At 41.7% G+C, this 26,340-nt stretch overlaps 1 protein-coding gene across 1 annotated transcript; it reads left to right on the forward strand.

The window, feature by feature from the left end:
* Positions 1-21,963: 21,963 nt before the first annotated feature.
* On the forward strand, positions 21,964-24,585 carry LOC311252448 (uncharacterized protein). The gene is made up of 5 exons (XM_084345599.1): positions 21,964-22,299; positions 22,905-23,026; positions 23,315-23,543; positions 23,846-23,992; positions 24,260-24,585. Exons 1-5 carry the CDS (start codon positions 22,269-22,271, stop codon positions 24,517-24,519), a joined length of 789 nt encoding a protein of 262 aa, XP_084201725.1. The 5' UTR covers positions 21,964-22,268; the 3' UTR covers positions 24,520-24,585.
* The last annotated feature ends 1,755 nt before the right edge of the window (positions 24,586-26,340 follow it).

Raw genomic sequence — 26,340 nt, forward strand, 5'->3', positions numbered from 1 at the left:
CCTTTCACCCTCATCCCAGAATGAGATGATCCAAAGCACCTCTGAAGTTATAATTTCAAGGATCATCTCTGAAATTAAAGAGGCAGAAATGTTCTCGATAATGGTGGATGAAGCAAGGGATCATCAGTCAGAGCAGCTTGCATTGTGTGTACGATATGTTTCTCCACAAGGCTTGGTGAAAGAGAGATTCCTTGGATTTTCCCGGCTTGATTCATTTGATGCTAGGTCCATCACTGACACCATAGAGCAGCAGCTTGAGAAACATGGAATAGGACACCTAAGATGTGTTGCTCAATCCTATGATGGTGCTGTGGTTATGAGCGGAGCAGTGAGCGGTGTACAAACCCGATTCAGAGAAAAGCATCCAGAGGCATTATATGTTCACTGCTATGCCCATGAGCTTAATCTTGTTCTCTGTGCCGCTTGTAAAGCCATCCCAGAGGCACGTGACCTCTTCAATCTCCTGGAGTGTCTCTAGTCTTTCTTTTCCACATCTCTTCTTCACCATCAGAAATTGCAAGAATTTCAGAGGCAACTTGGGGTGGGGGCCCAGGAACTTGTTCAGTTGTCTACAACTCGCTGGGCATGTCAGGTTGAGAGTGTGAAGGCCACTCTACAAAACCTTCCTGCTTTGATCCAGGCTTTGGGGAGCATTTCAGCACCTGTAGCTAAGGGGCTGGAAAGCAAGCTTTGCCAATTCAGCACCATCTACATGCTTGTCATGTTTGAGACACTGCTCTCAGTAACTCAGGGCCTGCACAAATACTTGCAGAAAGAGACAATCGACTTGGTGCAGGCAATGGAATATAAAATGGCAGTTCAGAGCACACTCAAAAGCTACAGGAGCAATGAGAAAGCACATGAAATCTTTGACAAGACTAAGACCCTGTGCGACGATCTTGAGATTCAATTCAACTGAGACAAAGAGGAAGAAGAGAAAAACATGGACGACTTTGTAGTCGAGACATCTTGTGGCACACGGTCAGATTTGTCCAGTGGAGATGTTCTGAGAGGGAGAGTCTTCTTTCCAGTTATTGATCGAATGCTGGAGGAGCTCCAGAACAGGTTTTCTGGAGTTGGGAGAAAAAATCTTGACTGGTGTACAGGCATGTCAACCTGCTTCAGAGCATTTCTTGGAGGAAGAGGCACTCAAACATCTGGCTGAACACTACAGCATCCCCATGAAACCTGAAGAAATTGTTGTTGCCAAAAATTTCCTTGAAAGAAAAAAAGACCTACCCACCGTTCAGAGTGTGTTTTCCCTTTTGGACAAGGATATGTTCCTCTCCCTCAAGGCCATCTTTCAAGCTGCCTTGACAATCCCAGTCACCAGCTGCAGTTGTGAAAGATCTTTCAGTGCCCTCCGACGACTACACACATGGCTGAGAAATACAATGGGTCAAGAGCGGTTAAGTAATTTGGCTATAATGTCAATTGAGAGGGAGATGCTGGATAATGTTGACCACGGGGAGGTCATAGATAGATTTGCAAAGCTAAAACCAAGGCGTCTCAGCCTAACACTTCCATCTTCAAAGCACTAAAAAAGAGAAGACAGCGGATGATGGAGGAAGAGAAAAGGTTGAAGCAAATGAGAGGGAGAGAGAAGAGATATGTTTGGGAAAATGTATTGTATTTTTAGTTTTTACACAATAAGTACATTCATAAGCATCTTGTTCAAGTGCAAACACTAATACAAAAAGAGGAAGAGGAGAGAAGAAGAAAACAGAAACACAAAAACAAAGAAAAACAAGGAAGAGAAAAGAATTATTGGATGGTGGTGGGAAAGCAGCCTGGATGGAAGTGTAAGAGGGAAAGAAGCAAGTGATGGAGGGAAAGAAGCAAGTGAATGAAGGAAACAAGCAAGTGAAAGAAGGAAACAAGCAAGTGAAAGAGGGAAAGAAGCACGTGATGGAGGGAAAGAAGCAAGTGAAAGGAGACAAGCAAGTGAAAGAAGGAAACAAGCAAGTGAAAGAAGGAAACAAGCAAGTGATGGAGGAAAAGAAGGAAACAAGCAAGTGAAAGAGGGAAAGAAGCAAGTGATGGAGGGAAAGGAGCAAGTGAAAGGAGACAAGCAAGTGAAAGAAGGAAACAAGCAAGTGAAAGAGGGAAAGAAGCAAGTGAAAGAAGGAAACAAGCAAGTGAAAGAAGGAAACAAGCAAGTGAAAGAGGGAAAGAAGCAAGTGAAAGAAGGAAACAAGCAAGTGAAAGAAGGAAACAAGCAAGTGAAAGAAGGAAACAAGCAAGTGAAAGAAGGAAACAAGCAAGTGAAAGAGGGAAAGAAGCACGTGATGGAGGGAAAGAAGCAAGTGAAAGGAGACAAGCAAGTGAAAGAAGGAAACAAGCAAGTGAAAGAAGGAAACAAGCAAGTGATGGAGGAAAAGAAGGAAACAAGCAAGTGAAAGAGGGAAAGAAGCAAGTGATGGAGGGAAAGGAGCAAGTGAAAGGAGACAAGCAAGTGAAAGAAGGAAACAAGCAAGTGAAAGAGGGAAAGAAGCAAGTGAAAGAAGGAAACAAGCAAGTGAAAGAAGGAAACAAGCAAGTGAAAGAAGGAAACAAGCAAGTGAAAGAGGGAAAGAAGCAAGTGAAAGAAGGAAACAAGCAAGTGAAAGAGGGAAAGAAGCAAATGAAAGAAGGAAGCAAGCAAGTGAAAGAAGGAAACAAGCAAGTGAAAGAGGGAAAGAAGCAAGTGTAAGAGGGAAAGAAGCAAGAGATGGAGGAAAAGAAGGAAACAAGGAAGTGTGAGAGGGAAAGAAGCAAGTGAAAGGAGACAAGCAAGTGATGGAGGGAAAGAGAGAAGAGAGAATCAGATGGAGAGTTAAAACCTACAGCATGGTGAGTTTGGCTTTAATACCTGTGTTATCTGTAAGTGCATCATCCTGTTTCTATCAATATAATATAATTTTATTTTGACACATTTTGAAGTACATGTTGGCAGTATTTGGCTGTAGACAAGACGCAATAAGGCTCAAGAAAGCATAGAGCTTTTTTCCCCAGGTAGGATCCCCTAGACTTCCCTATAAGGTTCTGGGCTCAGCCCCCAATGTTCTCAGTCCCAAGAAACGCCCCTGCTCTGCATGTTTCCACGAGAGCTCGCCACAGTATTTTTGCAAGCATGAAATTAGTTTCTGTAGGTTGGGATGTCTGTTAACTACTCCCATGGACAGGTAGAGAGGTAGCCTACTTCAGGACACATGATGAAAGGTGTACTGTACATAGCAGTGTGGATGGATGCTTTTGTAAACTGGTTGAAGATGCTTGGCTAGTTAGGCATCACATCAGATATGTTCACTGCCAGTGTCCTGCCAGTGTAGCATAATTCTTTATAATACCATAGCTCATGTTTGATTTATTCATTCAAGTATTTGAGCCAGTGAGACTAACATATTTGCCGGTAGACTCATACTGTAGTTGTTTGATTAGTTAAACTGATTGTGTCTATTTATTCAGACGCTGTATGAACATAATTTTAACAATGAAGCGGACCTTGAGAGACTTATTATGAATACGTTTTACAAATTACAGTGTAGATTGATGGTGAAATGTAGGCTTAATAATTTACCAATATGTGAATGTGAGATATAATCAAGTAGGCCATAAGTTGATAAAATATGTATTAAGCCAATGGTGCAAGGTAAAAAAAAAATATTTTGAGAGATAATGACCGATGAGTGAAGAAGGGCTCCCCCTCCTTACAAAAGCCTATTTAACCACTGTATATATACACCTTTACACAGAAACCAAACACACTCAACTTACACTTGAAGATATTTACACAGAGGCATGGTAGGGGCTTGAGAATACACATGCATGGTACTGAGCATGGGCATGTTTACATGCACGCGCAATGACACCAGTATTATACTACTTGTGTACCTCACAAATACTTCAGACCAGGCGTATACTTATTCTAGAGACAGCTGCAGGTGAAATGATGAGGCCAGGTGTTTATGTGTCTGTCTGTCTGTCTGTCTGTGGACTGATTGCTGTGGGCAGCAAGATGCAGTCAGGAAACTTTACAGATGTTTAGTTGAGATCAAAATGATGACTGAGTTTGAAGATGGCAATGATCTAGAGTAGTGACTTCTCAGTAGCAGTCAATGGTCAGAATGTAAACATGGTGACACATGATGATTGAGATGTTACTGCAGTGCTGGTTTAGAAGTACATGTGCAGGCGCTATAAAAAGCCACAGCCGTGTCTAACGGTCATGTGTAGTGACAGCTCTTCTGATGGTGTTGTAGAACATTGCTAATTAAACTGCATACAACTACAGCTGTAAATCTACAGAGTTTTATACATGTGGCCACAGGTCTCTATGGTAGCGAGGAGGTCATGTGACTCGGTTCTGTGTGACACTTGCAGTTACTCAACCTCATATACCTTTAACCTCTTACTGTTTATCTTCCTGGATTTTGGTTTTTTTTTTAAGTTACGTTTTCCAAGTTTGAATCAGGGGGCTATGAATAGAGGCTGTTGTGTATTGCACAGAATGAAAAGCACCCTAAGGCAAGTCGTGGTTGTTGATATCTGGCTCTGTAAGTAATATTGACTTGACTTCATTACAATCAGTTTACTTAGCACTGTCGAGACAGCTCTGAGTTGAAATTTGATCATATTCACTTCACTCCCAAGAACAAATGAACTGACTGCTGCAATTCTATTTGAATAAATACATTTTGCAGTGACATTTCACCATTTTACATACTGGTGTGACTGGGCCTTACTACTCCTGTGGCTGAATGGGAGGAAGTCCCTGCAGCCAGGTTCCAAGAACTTCCCAGTTATTCCAGATCATTGCTCAGCCACAAATATGATTTCACTATGAGTGCATATGTACTGTATTGCACAACACATAACAACATAAAATAATATATTTTACAACTCATCACATGCTAATATGTTTTAACAGTTATCCATTACTCGTGAACACATGACGTGCCTCTCTGCTTTGACTTCAAACAGTCAGAGTCAGCTTTTTTCCTTAAAATGTACAATACAGCAGATTATTATTAAAGGCTACAGAGTCGGGAATTAACCTCCTGAATTGAGCTTGAGTAAACCAGACGCAGTCTGTGATCTCATTGCATGGCAATTCCAGCACTCAGGCTGAGGTTCCATTTCATAATGGTAATGGGTTTCTCTTGCAGGGGAAAAATGATAATTGCTCTCCACTTATGGCTCTCAGGGGAGGAAAATTATTTTTCATTTCTGGAGTAAATGTGTTTTACACATCACTAAGTGACAGTCAGTCATTCTCAATCATGTAAAGAAATTTTGCCTGACTGTGTGTGTGTGTGTGTATTTATGAGGTTTTGGGAGAGACAGTGAGGTAAGACGGAGAGTCCATGGCTCATACAAACTCAACAACACCACACAAAGGGTCCCAAAGATTATTTTATGAGGTGTCAGTTTCAAAAATACACTTCATTTCCTCTGTAGAATTTTATGGAAGTTTTAGATTACAAAACTGCTGAGGGACTGCAACCTTCAAGCTGTAATCAATTTTCAATTCAAGATTTGTGAATCATGCATGGGCAGAATCAGAAGTGTAAAAGAGTTGAGCAAACAAAACTGCTCTTTGTCTGACAACATTACGGAAAAGACTCCTACAGAGAGAGATATTTTTCTCAAAAATTAACGGTTACAAGTCTTGTTCACGGAGAAGTCTCGCTCTGAAATCTTGTGAGTTGAGTTGTTAGTTGTTGCCTCATCTAGATTGTCAAACTTAGTTAAATATTCAGCCATGACTTTGAATAAATTCTTACTAGCAGTTTCTCTAGGTAAACTCCAAACTCCTCTCTCCAACTCTTTCCACTGTCACCTTCCTGCAACAACTCACTTTTCATAAGATTTCCAAACTTTTTATCAGTATCAATCATTTTCACACCAAAACATGTCAATATAGGGCCCAAGTGTAAAATGCCAGATTTCCCCTTTAAATAATCTGTGCATCAACAAGGATTAATGAGACTGCATATACAGCCCTGCCAACCTTGAAGAAAGTTTTTTATCACACTTGATGGCAAAAAAAAAAAAAAAAAAATTCAGTTTGTGTATCTGGCCAAAATTCAGATATACTGTATACTGGTTATTTTTTTAAAAAAACTGCTTTGTTTAAAAATTAGGGCCGGGACTTTAACACGTTAATTAAGATTAATTAATTACACAAAAATTAACGCGTTAAAAAAATTAACACATTTTAATCGCACTTATATTTGCACCGCGGAACGTTTCTCACTGGATGAGTTTCAGGCGTACCGATTATACTGGAGCACAATTATTTAAGGAGTTAAAAAGCCGCCAACACTTGGGGTGCGTCTCAGCTCGGGTCAGTAAAATTAACAGGCTGACAGTGACAATCACGTGAAACTGAGGCAAACTCACTCATGGTTGCCTCTGATTATACTACCGCGTGCATTCGGTGCGACGGCGACGCCGTTTTTCCCCCCCGTGCATGTCCGTGGAGCTGTGCGCCGCGGACGTGCACGGTTCCCTACGTTGCTGTGTCAGGCAGGTGTTTCCCACGGAGCTCTGCCCCGTTTCAAAAGTGAAGAAGCCCTAAGTGGAGAGACGTTGCCTCCGCGATGTAGAATGTGTTTTATAGAAGAGAAACACACATTTCAGGAGCTGACTTGTATCATCAGAACAGACACATGTAAACACAGAAAGCTGAAAATCACTGGACATGTCTGTGGGGATTATACAAATCAACAGTATAAAGTAGAGCTGTCAAGATGTATGCAGTAGTTAATTATTGCATATCCTACTGTACCTATCACTCCTATTGTTTCTGATGTACAGGTGCATTAGAATGTCATGGGAGAGTTTATTAAGGCCTATGTCACTAATTCAATTCAAAAAGTGAAACTAATACATTATATATATGTCCATTACACACCGAATGAAACATCCCATGTCTTTATTTATTCAGTTTATTTTAATAGTAATAATTATGGCTAACATTCAATGAAGACCTAAAATTCAGTATCCCCAAAAATGTAATTATTACAAAGGAACTTTTTTTTTTTCTTTTTCTTTTTTATTCAGTCATTATTCAATGGTATACTAAAACCTATATGAAAAAAATTGCTTCTTACTGTTCTCAGGTCAAATATTTATATGCGATTAAAAATGCGATTAATTTCGATTAATTAATTACAAAGCCTCTAATTAATTAGATTCATTTTTTTAATCGAGTCCCGGCCCTATTAAAAATACAATATTTTAGAAAAGAATAGATTCAAAACAGGATTGGAGTCTATTTATATTTTAAATATTACTTAATGTTATTTCTAGAGTAGCAACAGTAAACTCCAAATATGCAATTGGGAAAAAAACAACAACTAATATCTGCAACATAAATATTTTTTCCACATTACAGAGTGAATGAACACAGCATCAATCAGTCAGTATCAGTCATTCCTCCTGTTCTCTGTCCTCGTCCCTCTGCTCAGGTGCCTGAAGGTATCTGTCTGCAGAGGTCCTGCTGCTGGTCGAAAGAGGAGAGGATGCTTTGTCTCAGCCAGATATAATCTATAGAAATATACTAATTTAGCCAGTTAGACTCCATACAGACAGCTTTAGTTCTGGCAGATTGAAATATCATATCATGTTCATGCTTGTTGAACAGGTGTATCGATAATGTATTTTTTACTTGTGAATGTTTAATTGCACTTACAGTAACAAACATTAGTAGGAGGGACCCACGAGCCCCAGGACCTGTATACCGTGTCTCAGCATCCATTGTTCACTTACAGCTGGGGTTGGTAATTCTGTTCAGAGACATTTTTTATTGTATTTTTATAAAATCTCTTCATCTAGACAACATTCAAAATATAACATGATTTGGGAAAAAAGGGGGAAATCCAAGGTCTGTGGCAGGGCTGTAACAACATCATCCAATCAATTGTAGCCGCCCGTATAGACAGTCTAACTGTCTATCAATCTGTCGTTACCTGCCCACCCTGCTCTGACTCCGCCCATCACTCGTTGCACGTGACCAGAGTCTACTCACCGCACTGCTGGAGCTGTGGTGAAGTGAGTGAAGTTTACGGACAAGAATGGCAGAGAAAGTACAGACACACTTTTCATCACCAGCTGTACCTACAGCAGCTTGTACTGCCAAACAGAGCAATAGAAGACAAACCGAACTGGAGAAGGCTACAAACAAAAAGAAGTTGGAGAGCTCAAGAGGTGAAACGAGAGTCAACATTAGAGTGGCTGTTCAACAATGGAGACAACTGATGGAGTCGAAGGCCTGAAAACGGACGCCATGGTGGCTGTGTCTCTGTTGGACAGGTAATGATGTAATGTATTATTACTCTGCATTATGTAGTCAATGTAGCTAACGTTAGCTCCTTATGTTGCTGTCATATTTATTTGCCCATTATTAGCATCGCCAGCTTGTAGCTAACGTTAGCTATGTGTTAGATGATCAAAGATTACGTATAAAAGGATGGACAAAGCCAAAACAAAATATGACAGAAAACAAAGTGAAGCTTCTCTTCAGGGTGAACTAAGGCCATAATAAACAAAAGAAACTATCTTCTCGACCAGTCTATCTAGCCCTGGGAGGACACAAAAGAACAAACACAATTACAATAACTAAACCTAACTCCCTAAACTAACAAAAAACAGGAGAAAAAGGGGGCTCAAAATAAATGGCAGTTACACCCTTAATGCTTCCTAACAAGAGAACTATTAAACGTGCAAAAAGTGCTGTTTACAAGGTGATTTAACTAAGTACTAGTGCTGAAGCACAGCAAAAGGTTAGCACAGCTCAGTAGCTAACACACACAGGCTAACAAGACCATGACCAGAAGTTGACTGCACACAATTCAAGCAAAGTTCAGAACAACAGATCACGCAAACGAGGTAGAAAGTCACACTGCACAGTGACAGCCCTCGAATGCTGTTTGAAGGGCACTGCTATATGAAGCTGGACCGCTCGTTGACAGCTCGTCAGGCTCACCAGCTGAAGCTGCGGAGGACCAATGGCTGGCGGCAGGAGGCGGGACCTGTCAATCAGGCAGAGATGGTGCAGTGGAAACAGGAGCGCTCACTCGGGCTTGAAAACAGCAGATGAGGAAATAACAAGGTGCCTCGATAGGATGTGGAAGTGGATGTCCAAGAGTGGAAGATGCCAACGAGTAGGAAGTGGTGTTCCGACAAATTTTTGGCAAAACCAAAGACTCTACCAAGTTAGATGAAAGATGCTTTTATCTACTTCCCATTTTCTGACTTATATTACGTACAGTATATGACGTATATTGCTGACACTATTCCTGTGTTTTGTAATAAAAGTGTTAAACCTTAAAATTAATGTTTCTTTATTTAGAAACCAGTTTATTTAATGGGGGAAATGGAAAGGCTTGGGTAGTAAAGTAATCACATTGTAGAACCAGATAAAAACATTTAAGTGATTGTGTGTCTGAAAATGTCACATTCCAGACTCAAAATGGGCCATTCCAGCCATTTGCACTTGTAATTGCTTAGAGGCATAAGCACTTGAGTCAGTGTGTGCAAAAGAAAAGGTCACATTCCAAACTCAATGGGCCATATACAGCTATTCACACTTGCATTTATAGTCCACCTTCATTACACTTACCATACAGTGTTTTCAGGGGTGGGGGAGGACAGCCTAGTGACACTATAACAAAACAAGTTAAACACTGATGAACCTCCAAAATTTAGCTGTGTCTGTCAGTATGTCCTTACTTGGGATAACACGGAAAAGGCAACATACCTGTGCTTTTGTATACACTGACATGGTTCGTACTATTTGTGGGTGTGATGGTTCAAGTAAAGTGCTGTTAGCTTGTTAGCTACATTAGCCTAGCAAACCAGCTCGAAAACAAAACTTTACATTGTATTGCATGCACAGCAAGACCATGCAAAGTGTGTAAGAGCATTTAAGATGCGACATTAAAACGACCAACTAGGTACAAATACAAAGAAAATACATCTCAATTTACAATCAATTACGGGCGCAGCCATCTTTGTTTGTCTAGTCGTACAGTTATCCTTGCTCTCCTCGGTGCTCTCTCAGGATCCCCGAGTGGGACAGTTGATATTACGACAAGAAGGGGGTGTGCCTCGGTGAAATGTCACGAGACAGCTGGGAGATTTCACACTTTGCAACTCGGGCGGGTGGTGTACCATGCATCTGGATTGCCACATCATTCCCTCCAGAGCCTCCACCTATACCTCAGCAAACACCAGTGTGAGTCTCCAGCACCATACCTAGAGAGCCACCAGCACTGCCACCACCACCTGCCAGAGTCCAAGCTTCACCACACCTCACTTACGGTCTCAAGCTGTGGGTAGTGACCAAGATCTGTGAACAAGATCGTGGATACAAGTGGCTAAAATGAGTTTTGTTGGTAGGGTGGCTGAACTCAGCCTTAGAGATAAGGTGAGGAACTTGGAAATCCGGAGGGAGCTCGGAGTAGAGCCATTGCTACTTTGAGTCGAAAGGAGCCGGCTGAGGTGGTTTGGGCATCTAAACTAATCTAATCTTCCTGGGCGCCTCCCTTTGGCGGTTTTCCGGGCACATCAAACTAGGAGAAGACCCTGGGACAGACCCAGAACTCACTGGAGAATTACATATCTCATCTTGCCTGGGAACACCTTTGGGAAATCCCAGGAGGAGCTGGTGTTGCTGGGGAAAGGGATGTCTGGAATACCCTACTGAGCCTGCTACCACTGCAACCCGACCCCAGATAAGTGGTTGACGATGGATGGATGGCTCTTTGCAGTGACTGGAGCAAAAAACAAAAGCGTACCAACAAGTTAAACTGCCATTTTTTCAAAATGTTGAGATTATAATTCAAAGACTGTTTTGTGCTTGTTTAATAGTTTTGTCATTTAGCATCCTATTCAGAATTTGTCCAAACAACCACACAGTTGAGGTTTTAGTGAGGTATTGTGAGTGTATGTGTCTATCTAAATGGGGACTCGTCACCTTTTCATCCTCTCATGAACACAGAGCCCTTGACGTCTGTAACTTTTTGTTTTTTATTGAGCTTGTAAAATCTCCTAAAATGCTACACAGTATGGCATCCAGAGTTCATGCAGAATGGCCCATCCCCATCAGCGCCCATCTATCAGTCCAATTAGATTTTTCTGGGCATTTCCTCTAGATAGCACCAGGCTCTATTAGAATGTCTGTGACCAGAGTGCCTTGGAAATCTCTGGACTCAGCAGAGCAAAATAAAAAATAAAAAATGTGTGTGATGAATAAATTACCTGGGTGCTGGTGGTGCAGATGATAACAAAAACACACACCATGATAATCAGGCCTGGTTGGTGGGTGTAAGATTTGCTTTGAGAAGGAAATTAGCTTCCTAACAAGCAGATTGAAGAAGATAACTAATGACAACCACACATCGAAAATCGCACAAACACACAGCCGCAGCTTGGAAGTCAAAGTGCTGTAATTCTTTCATTTACATTGCAGGTCATAATAGGAGCACAACTCCATTAATCTTCTGACCAATTTAATTAGACTGTGTGATGACAGGAGGGCTCCTGGAGGATGTTCCATTATTGCTGGGAGTAATGATGATTCAGACTTGTGCAGGAGTGTTTAATAAGCACACTGCTGCATGAACTTGCATAGTCATTTTGAGGATATACAGTGGGCCTGGACTGAGTTGAGCAGCTAATGAATGTTACAGAATCTACAGATATCAAAGTTCAGACCACAAATGGTAGATGTGTCATTTTTGAAGTATTTAAACTTTTCTAAAAGCTGCTACTCAAAAAAGCATTTAAGCAAAACCTACACCTTGTTAGCGTTCAGCTAATTCTATACACAATTTACATCCATTTTGGATGTCTGTCTACAGGTCGTTTTCAGGTCTATTTTTGCCGAGAACCATGTGTGTTTCGTGGGAAAAATAGGCTAGCCCAACGTCAGGTTGCTGTGGCCAAGCACATAAGCTGTGAAACCACGTGGAGTATAATATCATGTGTCATGTAATTACTCAGGTATTATACACTAGTTAAAACACATCAGTGGATGCTGACGATCACTGTAGGACCAGCATGCATAACCTACTGTTGCAGAGGCATGACAGCAGATCAGAGGCAGAGCAGAACGGGTCAGTAGCTGGGCTTGTTATTTAGCATGAATTAATGCGACAGAGGGAACACAACGGACATTTCTCCGTGTAGTGTGATGTTTCACTTGTGATCACTTGGTTTGGTTTTGTCCCCCAGTTTAAAACACACAGTAATTATCTGCCTCACATCCTGATTGCTGTTATTTTTAATCCGTCAATGAGGACAAAGTCACTAGTAGGACCAGCATGCTAGTAGCATAACAACATAGCAGCTTCTCCTTTCAGCAAACTGATCAGTGGGGGTTCCCAACACATTACACATGGAGTTACACCATGGAGTGACACTCCCACACAAACTTTTGGCGAAACACTACACCATCAGATTTAGTCTGACTGTACTTTAATTCTAAATGGATTAATGGGATCTTTCAAATGTTATCGTACTAAACGGATCAAAATTGATCCACTGTTTTACAACCACTTCTTTTACAATGTAAGTTTATTAAAAAAAGTTGTCCTGGGCTTGCATGCATCATGTGATGTTTTAAACACGGTTTGGCCACAAGCCTTCAAAACTCAGTTTTCTTCCTGGGTACTTGAGCTTAACCATTCTAGCTTAAATACTAGTGCAGAAGTCAGTGAGACAAGGAGCATTTGCGTTGGTTGCAATCTGAAACTCTGAATCCTCGACACAGCACCTTTAATTTGCTTGCTTAACAACTACTGTGTGTTTCATCTTGACTGTAAATTATGTTGGTGTGATGGATATATAACATACTACTGATTGCAAAGGGCAAAAGAACAACAGAAATCGTCTAACATGTAAACAAGTGGAAAAACTGCTTATTAGTTTCATTATCAAGCTAGAAGACCAAACATGTATTATATATGTTTGATTAATGAGTCATTGTTCATCCAATTTACAGTAGGTTAATTTGAATAGCGTGAAATGCTGCCTCAGAGCTACACAATCGTGACCCGTTGCTTCAAAATGTGTTCATTCAAACTTCTTTTTCATTGAGAGTATTCGGGGTTCAGTTTTGGATCTGTCAGTAACACAATGTGCAGATCTTTTAAACCCAATTTTAAAAAAATTGGCTGAAGGATACTTTAACTAGCAGGATCTGGCAGTGAGCTAAGATGAAATAATGACTTTATTAAGGACACAGAGGAAGGTCAATAGCAGGCTTAATAGGTGCATTAAAATTGCATTGTGCATTGTGTGATAAAGTCGGTCATGAATGATTGCATGAATATTCTGTTTCTGTTTACAAATGTCCCATTGTGTTGACTTGTTTGACTTTAATTATGCTCTGGATGAGTACACAGGGTGTAGTAAATATTAATGTGATCATGGTAATGTGGTAAAATTGATGGTCTCGGTAAGGGTTCCCAAAGATGCATATGTAGTATGATGGTACAGCTTGATGTTGAGGTCTATGAAGCAATGAAGTAGTGTTGGTGGTTGGTTTTATTTTGTTTAGAATACTGATGTATTAACATTGGTGTATTATTGTTCTTATTTCTGGGTGCTTATTTGTTTGTTGCTGGTTATTACAGTCACTGTGATTATACACTTCATGACCAAAACTGCCCAAACATTCTAGCCAAAGATATGGGGGTCCAAAACCAATTTTGGCTGAGGCCCTGCTCACAGGCGGCAATTCAGTTCATCCCAAAGGGTGTCATTTGGATCCAACACTCTACGGGCCACTCAAGTTCTCAAGTTCTCTCTCTTTATGGAGCTAGCTAATTTTCTTTATGGAGCTAGCTTATTTTTGCGCTTTAAATTATTATTAATGTAAATAAAACTGCACCTTATCCTCTTGCACCTTATATTCCACTTACCTGTACTCCACGATACCTCAGCATTTTGTTTTATTTACCTCAGTATTTTACTTTATTTTATAACTACTTAAGCATTGTATTGTACATAGTACATTATTTTTTTTTATATATATACACTGACAGTGCCTCTACAGCTTCTTAAACTGACCTCTCTGCGCCTGCCAGGTTGCAAAAAGAAGTTTGATTGAATGCAAGCTTTCAATTACTCTCCTAACTTCTCACTTGATTTATTACTTCATTAATCAGTTTCCTAATGAGTTTATGGTCTCAATCGCTAATATCGAGTTTTCAATAAAGCAGAAATTAAAGTAGAGTATTTTTAAATATCACATCCATGTGAGTCTTACTTTTTTTTTAAAGTGGCATTTTGCTACTGTCCCACTTTACCAATATGCTATTGGTAAAGTGGGACAGTGTGTTATTGGCAAACTGGGACAATTTTTAAGTCATTCTAAAGGTAGAAATAAGTTCCCTTTTATTCATCCCTCATAAATTTAGTTATCTAGCTAGCTAGATATACAAACAAACTTACTTAAATTGCATAAAAAAAGCTAGCTACAATGAAAATGATGATCGTGATGCTTAGCTAGCCTATGCTAGCTAGCTAGTAGGCTAATGATGATTCGCCTAATCTTATTTCAGAATCCAATGGCAGCAAAGAGCAGATCAGGGAGAAGCACAGTTAAGAAGGGAAAGAAGAAGAGGTCAGGTCTGAAGGCAAGAAAGCAGATAAATAAATGGAGTGAGGACAGAATGAAAGGTGCCATTTTAGAGTATCAGGAGCAGGTAGATGCAGGACAGACTCCTTGTCTGTGCATGCTTGCGCGGGCTTGGATTGTTCCTAAAAGCACCCTCCAGCGGCGAGTCCAGGGTCATGTACAAGGCCACAAACACGCTTCGGGTCGCAAACCTATACTTTCCGAAGAGAGTGAGGCAGACTTGGCCAATGTTATCAAAACCCTAGCCAGGAGAGGTTTCCCTCTACGCAGGAAGGATATTCAGTCGCTTGCATACCAGTATGCAGAGGCAAACAACCTGCACGGATTTTCTGTGAAAAAAAAGGAGAGCTGAGCAGGTCTGGTTTGAAGATTTTATGCGCCGAAATCCTGACCTCAGTCAGAGAAAACCGGAGGCCCTCTCTGCCGCAAGAGCAGCAGGCATTAACCCTACTGTTATAAAGAAGTGGTTCCAGGAGTATGAAGACCTACTCTCCAAGTTGGAAATAAAGGATGTGCCCTCCCATATTTGGAATTGCGATGAGACTGGTGTGCAGGACCATTTTCTGTCTTCCAGTGGAATTTCAGAGGTGGGCTATGAGGTCACATCAGGTGAGAAAGGGGAGACAACCACAGCTTTGGCCAGCTTTAATGCTGCAGGGGACAACAGTCCACTCATGGTCATCTTCAAAGCCAAGAGGCTTAAGCCAGAGTGGCTTTATAATGTTATCCCCAACACATTGTTGAAGGTGTCGGACAATGGTTGGATCACAACTGATCTGTTTTTGGAGTGGGGGAAGCAGTTTGTGGAAATGCTCCCTTAGGACGACCTCAGACAACATGTGCTGCTGCTGGATGGACACACCAGCCATGTATTCAACCTGCAATTCCTGAGGCTCATGCAGGCTCACAGGGTACACGTGGTCTGCTACCCCTTTTTTCCTTGTTTGGGAGAGCATGGCAGAAGGCAGCCACTGTCCAAACTGCCCAAGCTGGCTTCAGGGGAACTGGGATGTTCCCAGTAAATCCCATGGTCTTACACCCCAGTGTGTATGAGCCAAGTCTGACCACCGAAAGGCCACTGCAACCAGCTGAACAGCCACTGCAACCAGCTGAACAGCCGCTGCAACCAACTGAACAGCTGCTGGAAACAGCTGAGAGGCCAGTGGAGTCTGAAGGGGAAGGAAGAGCAGAGCTGCCTGAACAACTGCCAAATATCCGTGATTGGATTGGGGCGGAGGTTGCTGTTGGAGAGGAGGTCACTGACAGAGTTGAAGAAGAGGCATTTGTTCCCCCTCCAGTTGTTGCCACAGGAGTAGAGAGAGTGACTTTCGCCACACTACTCCCAATTCCAAAGAGAGAGAGGGGCCAGACAAGAAATAGGTCCAAACCTCACTCTTATCACCTAACCAGTGATGAAAATTTTTCATACATTGCTTCAAAAAACACACCAAAGATGGCCAAAAACACGAAAAAACAAAAAACAAGAAAGATGGTGAGGGTGGGTACAAGCTTGGATGGCCAGGACATTTGCAATATTTGCAAAGCCAGATACGGTGCTAAGAATGATCCCAAGGAGAGTGAGGATTGGATCATGTGCATGGTTTGTGAGGACTGGTTCCATGAAACATGTGGTGAGGAGAATGGCATCATTGAAGATGGAGAGGTTTTCACTTGCCGTGACTGTCTTGACGTCTAGCCAAATGTCCCCCACCTCACACAGCTGTCTTTTTGTCCCGTTCCAATGGATTTTAATGTGGTTTTAGTGATATGTTTAAATCAAATGTATGTGTATTGTTCGTAATTATTGTTATTTTTAATAGGTTGTTTCTATTCATCATAAAATTAATTGTAGGCCTCACCTTCTGAATCGGTCTTAGCGTGTGGGGGCAGGATTGGCGGCAGGGGGTGGTGAGGGTGGCAGAGGGTTGTTCAGGGTAGCAGTTTGACAGGTTTTTTTGAATATTGAATTGTGCACTGTTCTGTATTGGACCTCTGTTTTTTGAAAAAGAATACAAATATTTCAAACAGAAATTAATGGTTGTTTTTATTATTGTGTTTAAATAAAAATGGAATGTGTTGCAAGTGTCCCACTTTGCCAATATATAGTGTCCCACTTTACCAATAGTGCCAGGAAATTTTGGTTTTGGGTCAATGTGTTTTTGGTGAAGGGTCATCCATCCAGTGTTTAATGTTTCTTTGTTTTTTCTTCTACATACTATAGTAGAGATCTTAAGCTGTTTAGAATGGTATCATATGATGGGCTAAGACATTTGGTTCATAATCAAAAATTATGTTGAAGGTGGTCCCAGTTTACCCATATTCACCCATATATACAGTGGAAAAGCCGGGGTTCATCCACATGCTAAAAACTTTTGACCCCAGGTGTGTGCTACCAAGCCGCAAGCATTTTGCTGAAGTTGCCTTGCCTCACATGTACAAATGTACACGTGAAAAGATCACTAGAGAGCTGGAGGGGGTGTCATTTTACTCCACTACAACAGACCTATGGTCCAGCCAAACCATGCAGCCCTACATGAGTTTGATGGTGCATTTTATCAATGACGACTGGGCTCTGCGAAGTGTCCGCCTCCAAACAGCTTACTTCCCCGAAGACCACAAAGTTGACCTAATTGCCCAGGGGCTAAAAGATGCTCTGAGCTCCAGGAACCTTGCTAAAGACCGACACATCTGTTTGACAACAGACAGCGACACCAACATGATCAAAGCTCTGAAAGACAATGGGTGGCCAAACCTCCAGTGCTTCGGACACAGAGTGCACAACACTATAAGTAAGAGTCTAAATGGCTAATGCTGCATTCAATTGATGTTGGAATAACAAGTTTCCCACTGGGAAAATCCACTCTGTGCAGACATCCACAAAATTAATGGCCCCCTTAATGTATGATGCAATTAATACATTTTAAAAATGTACATTTTAAAATTAAAATGTTTTTTCCACAACATGTTCATGCATGCTTCATCATAATGGTACACTTGTCCTGTGTGTGTGTCCTGTGTATGTATATAGTTCATGACACAGTAGAAATGGTTTTGTTTGTGTTTTGTTTTTAAAATTGATTTTTTATATTGAGAATGGTGTGAAGGACCCACAGATCGAACGTGCCACTGGGGTTTGTAAAAAGGCTGTTGCTGCCCTTAGTTGGGAAAAAAAGAAGAGAGGGTGAAGTACAGGCTGAGCTTGGTCTACCCCCTCATCAGCTTATAACGGAATCCCCGACCAATGGGGTTCACACCAAATAATGATCGAGAGATTCCTGGAACAGGAGAAGGCCATAGCCTGTGTCCTGGGGTCAGAGAAGAGAAGCCAGCATCTTATGCCTTCTTGGCAAGACATTGAGGTATTAGAGTCCGCAAATAGACCAAACCACTCCAGGACTTTACTGACGCCCTGTCCAGGGAGGCTTATGTCAGCGTCTCCTACATTAAACCGGTGCTCCGATTTGTTCAAAACCAGTCTCCTACCACCAGAGGAGGAAGACACAGAGCTCACTAAAAGAAACATACTGGGGTGCCTTGATAGAATTATATAGATATAAAATCTCCTCCCACCATTCACCTGTTCCCTGTTCTCTCTTCATAATGGCGGATGTACTGGATGAGGATGCCCTAATCCTCAAACGAGCATGGGACAGGTCCGACCAATTGGCCTTTGGAGATGACTCTCATTGAGAGATACAGATTCTCAGGTGATGGAATAAGATATTTATGTAGGCTGCTGGGTCCAAAAATACAGCAGGAAGCCATGCTCTCACTGTACCACAGATGGCCTGTGTTACAATGAGATTTTTTGCAAGTGGGAGCTGCCTTTATTCTGTTGGGGATGCAGAGAAGGAACCATTTGCCCGGTTTCCCCGGACAGGGCCTGTGATGTCATTGCTGCATGCGCAGTAGTGCATAACATTGCAGGCCTAAGAAAGGAGAGCTTTGAGCTTTCTCTTGAGTTTGATTTTAACATCTGCCAGCGCTATCTGTCTCTCCAGGACAGGTGCTTTGCATAGAGTCGCCTGACAGTTTGTGAAGTCTGTTAAAGAAATGTCAATTAGCACAGCAGGATTTGTGCATAATATAGATTTATTTTAGTCAATACTCACAATGTTACCAGGCTGAGACTGTGCAGCATCTGGGTCCTGTTACACATATATTTTCTATTAGCACCACATCACTGACTTCATATCCTTTATGGACTAAATAAACATTATATTTCCATAAAATTGACATACTGTACCTCAAGCCTTCTGGAGTCCAGTGACACAGTCTCTTCATCTGCAGAAGTGCATTCTGCAGCTGCATATGTGTCTTCCCCGGCCATTTACATACATGTATTGAGAGAACTTGAATTAAGATTTCACAGGACATACCAAGCCTGTGATTTCAATACAGTGTACTAACCGGATCATCTTCTGGTGGCTCCAATAGTGTGAGCGTGTTCCCAGACACTGCAAGGAAATCCAAAGTCAGACAGTATAATATATTTATTTGATTGTGCTCCATGTGCAGTAGTACTGCAATATGTACCTTGTATGAAGCGGACAGTTTCTGTGGCTGGGACAGAGTCTGTTACTGTCCCTCCCTGGATCCCCTCCATCACTGGCCTCCCTTTATTTAAATGGAGTGCCACCTCCTCTGCTGGGGTCATATCCTGGCTTGGTGGGCCGCCCCCTGTGCCAGTTCTATGGGCTTTTCTTTTTTAACTGCTACAATCATACAGACATTCAACATGTCAGCAGAGACCTAATCTATTCACCTCATTCGTTCACTGTTAAAGTCACTTACTGCCTGCAAAATGTTCTTGTATTTAATTTTAACTTGCTGCCAGGTCCTATGTCCAGACAAGTTTGTTCTTTATGGAGGATAGAAAGATAAAATAGATAAAAACGTAACATGAGAAAAATAGATTACATGACACACATTGTGGATAATTGTTTGCACTTAATCATACTCTACATTTTCTGAGTAACATGCACCTCTACTTGCCACATTTAAAGCAAAGTGCACAACAGTTGATTAGTGGACTTGAACAGTAACTCCTTTAGTCCTTTAATTGTAGCGTAATTATGACAGTTCCAGTGGAGCACTGTTTATGAATTGTACAGTTTTGGACTACTTACACATAAAGCCGGTCCGCTATCGTCTGCCAGGCTTTCTCTCTTTCTTTAATTATGGCATTATTGCCTTTTTTTCTTACGATAACTTTCACCTCTTCATATAAGTCCATCAGGAGCTGTTGTTAAGCGGCCGTGAAATACGAAGCGCGACTCTTATCCATGTTCCCATCGGTGATTCTGTGAGCGATCGCGAGGTCTATTTAAGTTTGCCGTGAACACGCACTTATCCCGACTATCTACACCTGGCTTGACATAGCCGCGCCTTTTCATCCTGGATCGGCAAACGTGCAACCAATTAAGCCAGCATGCACCGAGCAGACTAGGTCAAGCCGCGCTTGCTCAATTATCCTGGATTTCTTTATCCTACTTTTGTGCAATACCCCTCTGGTCACACACAGAGCGGGTTGTTGTTTATTTACAAAAAGAAATCATTTTTTAAGCACATTTACTTAAAAGCCAACTTACAAGTGATGAATAAGGGATTGTGTGTTTGTGGATACTAAAATTCATTTTATTTAGTTCAATAGTTTTGAGACTTATCTCTCTCCATACACAGGGTGCTGCATTGAAATATAATAAAACAAAACCTGGTGAATACTAATTTGTGCAGCTGTTAACGTAGGTCTTCAAGGGTAAACCAAACACTAACAGGGATAGAGGGAGGGAGAAAATGATCAGTGATTGGTTATTTTATAGCAGCTGCTCAGACTGTTCTCTGATGTGTCACGGCCCCACCAGCTGCTGCCCAGCCCTCTGATTGATTAGAGATTGTGTGCTGCTGTGTGTTCATGTTACAGCTGCATCTGCGTTTCCTTCATGCAACTTTTTGTTTGTCTTTTTTTACTTTGCTTGCCCTTGAGACAGAATGTGTGTGGCCATGATGCGTGTCGGACGCCGCAGACTCTTCAAAGGAATTCCCAAACTCCCAGGATTAGCGGGGAGTGTTTAGGCGTTCTTACATTCACCGCCATCTCCCCTCTGGGTTTGTCGATCTCTAACCTTCAAGGGAGACGGCTTGGTGATTGGTATTCATATGCTCTCCTCTGCTGCCAAATTTCACATAATCTCTTTTCTGCTTATCTTATCCTCATCTTTTTTGTCCTTTCTGTGTTTCACTTTCCTTTTTTTCAGCCCTCACTGTTTTGTCCTTTCATCAAATGAAGCTTTAAAAGGGAACGTTCAAAAACTGAACCAACATTATTAACAGAATGTTGACAAACAACATCAGAGATGTCAAAGACATCTTTGCACTGTGTTCCAGAGATATCTCCTGAAGTTGTGTTACATTTGGACTGATATTGTGGCCTGTCAGTGTTTTGTTGTGCTTGTGTGTGTTTCAGAGGCGCTGTGGAGTTGCTGGGCTTGGTTTCCTGCATGGTCAGAGCTGATACCTCTGTCACACACCTGCAGCGCATTGAGACAATCAGCACCAGGTTAAAAGCCCTGGGGCCTCATGTATCAATGTTGCGTACGCACAAAAAAGTGGCGTACGTCATTTTCCACGCCAACGTTCAGATGTATCAAAAGTGAAATGACCGTGGAAATGTGCGGTGCCCCACGCCAGCTTCATGGCTGGCGTACGCACGTTTCTACAGCTATTGTTCCTTTGGCGACACTCTGAGGTGATGCTGGGATACTGTTAATTATGTTTAAACAATTTGTCCTCAGAGTAATGTGTGCACATTACATCAGAGACACGGACAATTAACACACGCGTTTTCAATCATATGGATCATAAATGATAAAAGCATGCGCAAAGTGATGAAAAAATGCCATTAAAGGGGAATTTCGGTTTTTTTCAACCTGGGCCCTGTTTTCATATTTTTGTCTGTATACGTGAGTGATGGATATTACAATTATTGAGGTGGCTCCAGTATTGAGCTAGGCAGGCAGCCTGCAGCCCAGCTAACGCTCCTAAACGGGGCAAGTGGCTCCCGTCAAAGTTCGCCCTATAAACGTGCATTTTTTTCACACTGACAGGCTCTGATAGTTACAATGAGTGTCCGACAACATACTAGAAAGGAGAAATGAACGTATGTCTGTACCTCAGCTGGAGATCGCTGTTTGTTGTGGTCTGTGTCCAAATCTCACCACGCTAGAAATCTCGTTCCGAAATCTCGCGATAACTCGCGGCAGCAAAACACCGTTACCTGACTGAGGTGAAGAGAGACGACCGGAGTGATTTTCTGTTGGATTACCGAACACTTTTACTTTAGTTTCATATAGAAGGTTAAAACTAAAACAATGGTTCGTGTGTGTGCTATTCCAAATTGTGGCAACAAAATGTTGGGCTACTCTTCGCGCAGCTTTCACAGACTACCTTACTTCGACACGGACACGCTGAAGTTATGGCTAGTTGTGCTACAAATGGATGCTAACACTCCTGTCGATGTACTGCGCCGTGCCGACCACAGGGTCTGCAGTGACCACTTTGACCGGGATGACTACTGCCAGTCAAAGAAGAGATCAAATCCGAAGCACCTTTATCTCAAGAAAAGTGCAGTCCCCAGATGGGAGACACCAGCTGCAGGCAGAGTGGAGGTAATGCTACGTTATTAGCTAATGTATTGTGTTGACGAGTAGCAAATATAGCACTGTAGTAGCACCTTTATTAGCAAATAGCATGTGTAAACTTTCAACTACAGGCAAAAATCAGACAAAGGATGAGCATACGTAGCTGACAGCATTTATAATTGACCTAGTTTGTAATCTCAAACACTGTGCATATACTCTATCAATGAGTTGAGTGTGCGATCGCTGTTTTGTTGTTTATCTTAGTTTCTAAGTTCAGCTCCAGCACCTCTTCTAAGCACTTGGCTTACGGATGAGCGGTGGACTTTTCCACAATCCAACAGATCTAAAAACGTTGGATGTACTGTATATCAAAGGGTGTCAGGCATAATACAATATCTGTTAGATCAAAATGTAGCTCAGTTACAATTGGTGGTAGCAACTGCTTTGCGGATATTTTTTCTGATTATTGCCATTAGTTTGATTTTTTGATATGATAGGATGGCAACCTATAGGGCACAGTAATATATCTACAAACAAATACAATTTCATATTTTATGTAATGTTGTATACATCGTCCTGTTATAACTAAAAACAATGGGGGATACCTCTTTTGTTATTGTTGTTTCAATTAGGTGTGAAGAAGAAACTTGTGGCTGCTTCAAAGAAGGCAGAAAACAAAGCTCTCCAACCATGGGTCAAATCCATCTCTAACCACCTGTATTGGTCATGTAGCTCATCTAAAGGTGATCAAGAGGTAATACTGATATTTTTAGTATCCTTAGCATTTAGTAGAGATCATTTTGTCATGAATGTAAGAAAAATGATTGCTAAAATACTTTATTCTACTTTATTACTAAAAAATGCTATACTTTATACTTACTTTACTTTACTATACTGTATTCTGATTGTTTTCACCCTGGTATAATCCAAATATTCCTATTGTGCTGTCCCACACACATAATCTAAACTCAGGGTTCCTTTCCCATACTGTGGGTTCTCCAAGGATAAATGTGTGACTTGGAGACTGTTCTCATTTTTGTAGGATATTGTGCGACGTTGGAAGTGCCTACTGCATCACATTTGTGGCGTGCATAGATGGGAGGAGGATGGCGTTGAGTACACCTGTCATCACCCAGCCCTGGCCGAGGAGCAGCAGAGAAGGAAGAAATGGCTTCAAGCAGATTCGTCAGCTTTCCGGGCTCTCAAAGCAGTGGTACTGGACAAGAATCTCCTGCGAGACTTGAGGCAGATGGCACGCTTCAAGCACACTGGTATGCCTTCTTTCAAGAGTAATGTATTTCATTCCAATTCAAGATTTCTTCTACAATTACTAAGTCAAAAAATGTCTGCTGCTGTGAGGACTAATACCGCTGCTCTCCAGTCCACACCACACTAATAGTAATTACAATGCACAACTGCTCTACTGTCTACAATATCAACTTTGCTGCTTTTTTTACACCCACATAGCAAACTCACACTGTCAGTAATATTAGTTGTACAAATATTTCAAATTTACAATAATTTGTCATCTGTGGATGTAGCATTCACTATTGTTTTTGAACTTGCAACACAGGATCTCTGGAGGTCTACCACGCTTCCATGTTGAAGTATGCTGAAAAGAGGCTGCACTTCAAATATGACTCCATGAGGGCCCGTACCCAGCTGGCAATCTTGGATCATAATGCCAACGTTGGCAGACCACAGGCAACAACAACAGAAGGTAAAGATGTGATATATTACTGGGAAATTCTATGGATTGTTTATGTGTAGTCTATGTTGTTATTGTTCACTGCCTGGGAAAATATTCTGTGCAGAGTAAATATTTTCTGAGAAACATATGCATTTGGGGGTGTTAGAACTAAACTTGTATTGTGTGTAACTGTATTTTCTGGTATAAAAAAGCATTCACCTAAAACTACCTGAAAAATGAATATGCATCAATGACATGGTAAACTACAATTTATATGTTTTTTTCTTTTTGCCTTAGGAGAATGCCGGTACAAATATTCATTCTCCAAACAAAGTGCACAGTGGGTTGCAAAGCCCATCTATGAACGTACCAAGCAGACCTTCCGTAACGACCTCATGGAGCGTGTCCTGAAGAGAAGAGATGACCAGACTGTTGTTTATACAGAGCCTTTGCCCCATCTCAAGCGCCGAAGACTTCTTCACAACATTGCTCCTGTTCCAAGGCCTGAAAAGGCAGATTTACTTGCACGCCATAGTTCAAGGTTCAAACCATACTAAAGCTGATAAAAAATAATGTATAGATCATTATTTTTTATGCTACTTTTGTGTGTGTGTGTGTGTGTGTGTGTGTGTGTGTGAGGTTTGAAATAAAGAGATAGAAACACAGCTGTGCTATTGTTATTACTTTATTGTAAATTATTGAATATTACAGTGAAATGTATGTGTACAGAAATATTTACATTATCCTGAAGATGTCCTCTGCCTCATTGAACCCAGTGTAAGTGCCGGTGGGAGAGGGGTACTTGCTTCTTATAGCCATAACCACGCAGCTAGGCAACACCCTCCTATTTCCACGACCTAGACGCTCTCCTCTGAGCGCCCACTCCAGCACCACACGGTAAGCCACTAGTCTGCATTGGCTGGAGAAGAGGAAAGAATCAAGTTTATTTGTGAAAAGTATGACAACAAAATAAATACTGTAACAGTAATTACTCATACCAGAGACCTTTCTCAGTAAATAAATTACACAAAGGTAAATATGTAACGTATACTCACTCAATAGATAGTTGGCCATTTTCTCCCTGTGGTCTTGGCCGCCTCTTCCAGTTGATCTTGGGAACATGGAAGAAAGTCTCCAGCACGGCCCTGTTGATCAAGGGGGGGAAATCCTCTGACGACGTTACACAGCGTTGTGTACCGTCCACTGGGTAATCCCCGAAAACAGCTGGCTGCAACAGGTCCCATTCCCTGCAACAGAGGCATTCCTCCTCTGTGGGCATAGGTACACAGCATCCACAGAAACACCACCAGTTTCCAGAGTTTCGCAGCCTTGCAGCAGCTTGTTCCGTGCCCTCTGCCTGTTGCCCAACTCTGTCTCTCCTCGCCCGTTCTTCAATTTCTTGAAGCTCTTCATCGGTGTACTCTGGCTCAAATAAATACGGCCGGCCATCAAAATCAAATTCAGTTTCATCCACGTCGTCCACATCGGGCAAAAATTCAGCCATGACTCTTTTTTTTTTAAACCTTTTATATGAAACTAAAGTAACGGTGTTCGGTAATCCAACAGAAAATCACTCCGGTCGTCTCTCTTCACCTCAGTCAGGTAACGGTGTTTTGCTGCCGCGAGTTATCGCGAGATTTCGGAACGAGATTTCTAGCGTGGTGAGATTTGGACACAGACCACAACAAACAGCGATCTCCAGCTAAGGTACAGACATACGTTCATTTCTCCTTTCTAGTATGTTGTCGGACACTCATTGTAACTATCAGAGCCTGTCAGTGTGAAAAAAATGCACGTTTATAGGGCGAACTTTGACGGGAGCCACTTGCCCCGTTTAGGAGCGTTAGCTGGGCTGCAGGCTGCCTGCCTAGCTCAATACTGGAGCCACCTCAATAATTGTAATATCCATCACTCACGTATACAGACAAAAATATGAAAACAGGGCCCAGGTTGAAAAAAACCGAAATTCCCCTTTAACAACGGCAGCCTTGGCCTTGTTAGAAGACATCGCAAATGGTAATATCAGACATGAGAGGGTGTTTAGAGAACGGGAAGATCTGTTGGCAAATGACGACAACTGGCTCATGAGTCGTTTAGGTTGCCGAGGCCAGTGTTACTGGAGCTGTGCGCAGAGCTGCGGCCGGCCCTAGAACGAAACACAGCCAGGAGCCAGGGGTTGTCCGTGCCCACACAGGTGTGGGATCATAAGAATGTCATCCCGGTACATCAAATTCCCATACAATGCTGTTGAACAGGCCAACATTAAAGCGCAATTTGCAGCAAAAGCCGGTTTCCCTGCACACATGTTGCTATAAAAGCGCCATCAAAGGAATAATTTGTTTTTGTCAACAGGAAACATTTTCATTCAATTAATGTTC

Source organism: Pagrus pagrus, assembly GCF_965226575.1.
Source record: "Pagrus pagrus genome assembly, chromosome: 23".
Taxonomy (NCBI): domain Eukaryota; kingdom Metazoa; phylum Chordata; class Actinopteri; order Spariformes; family Sparidae; genus Pagrus; species Pagrus pagrus.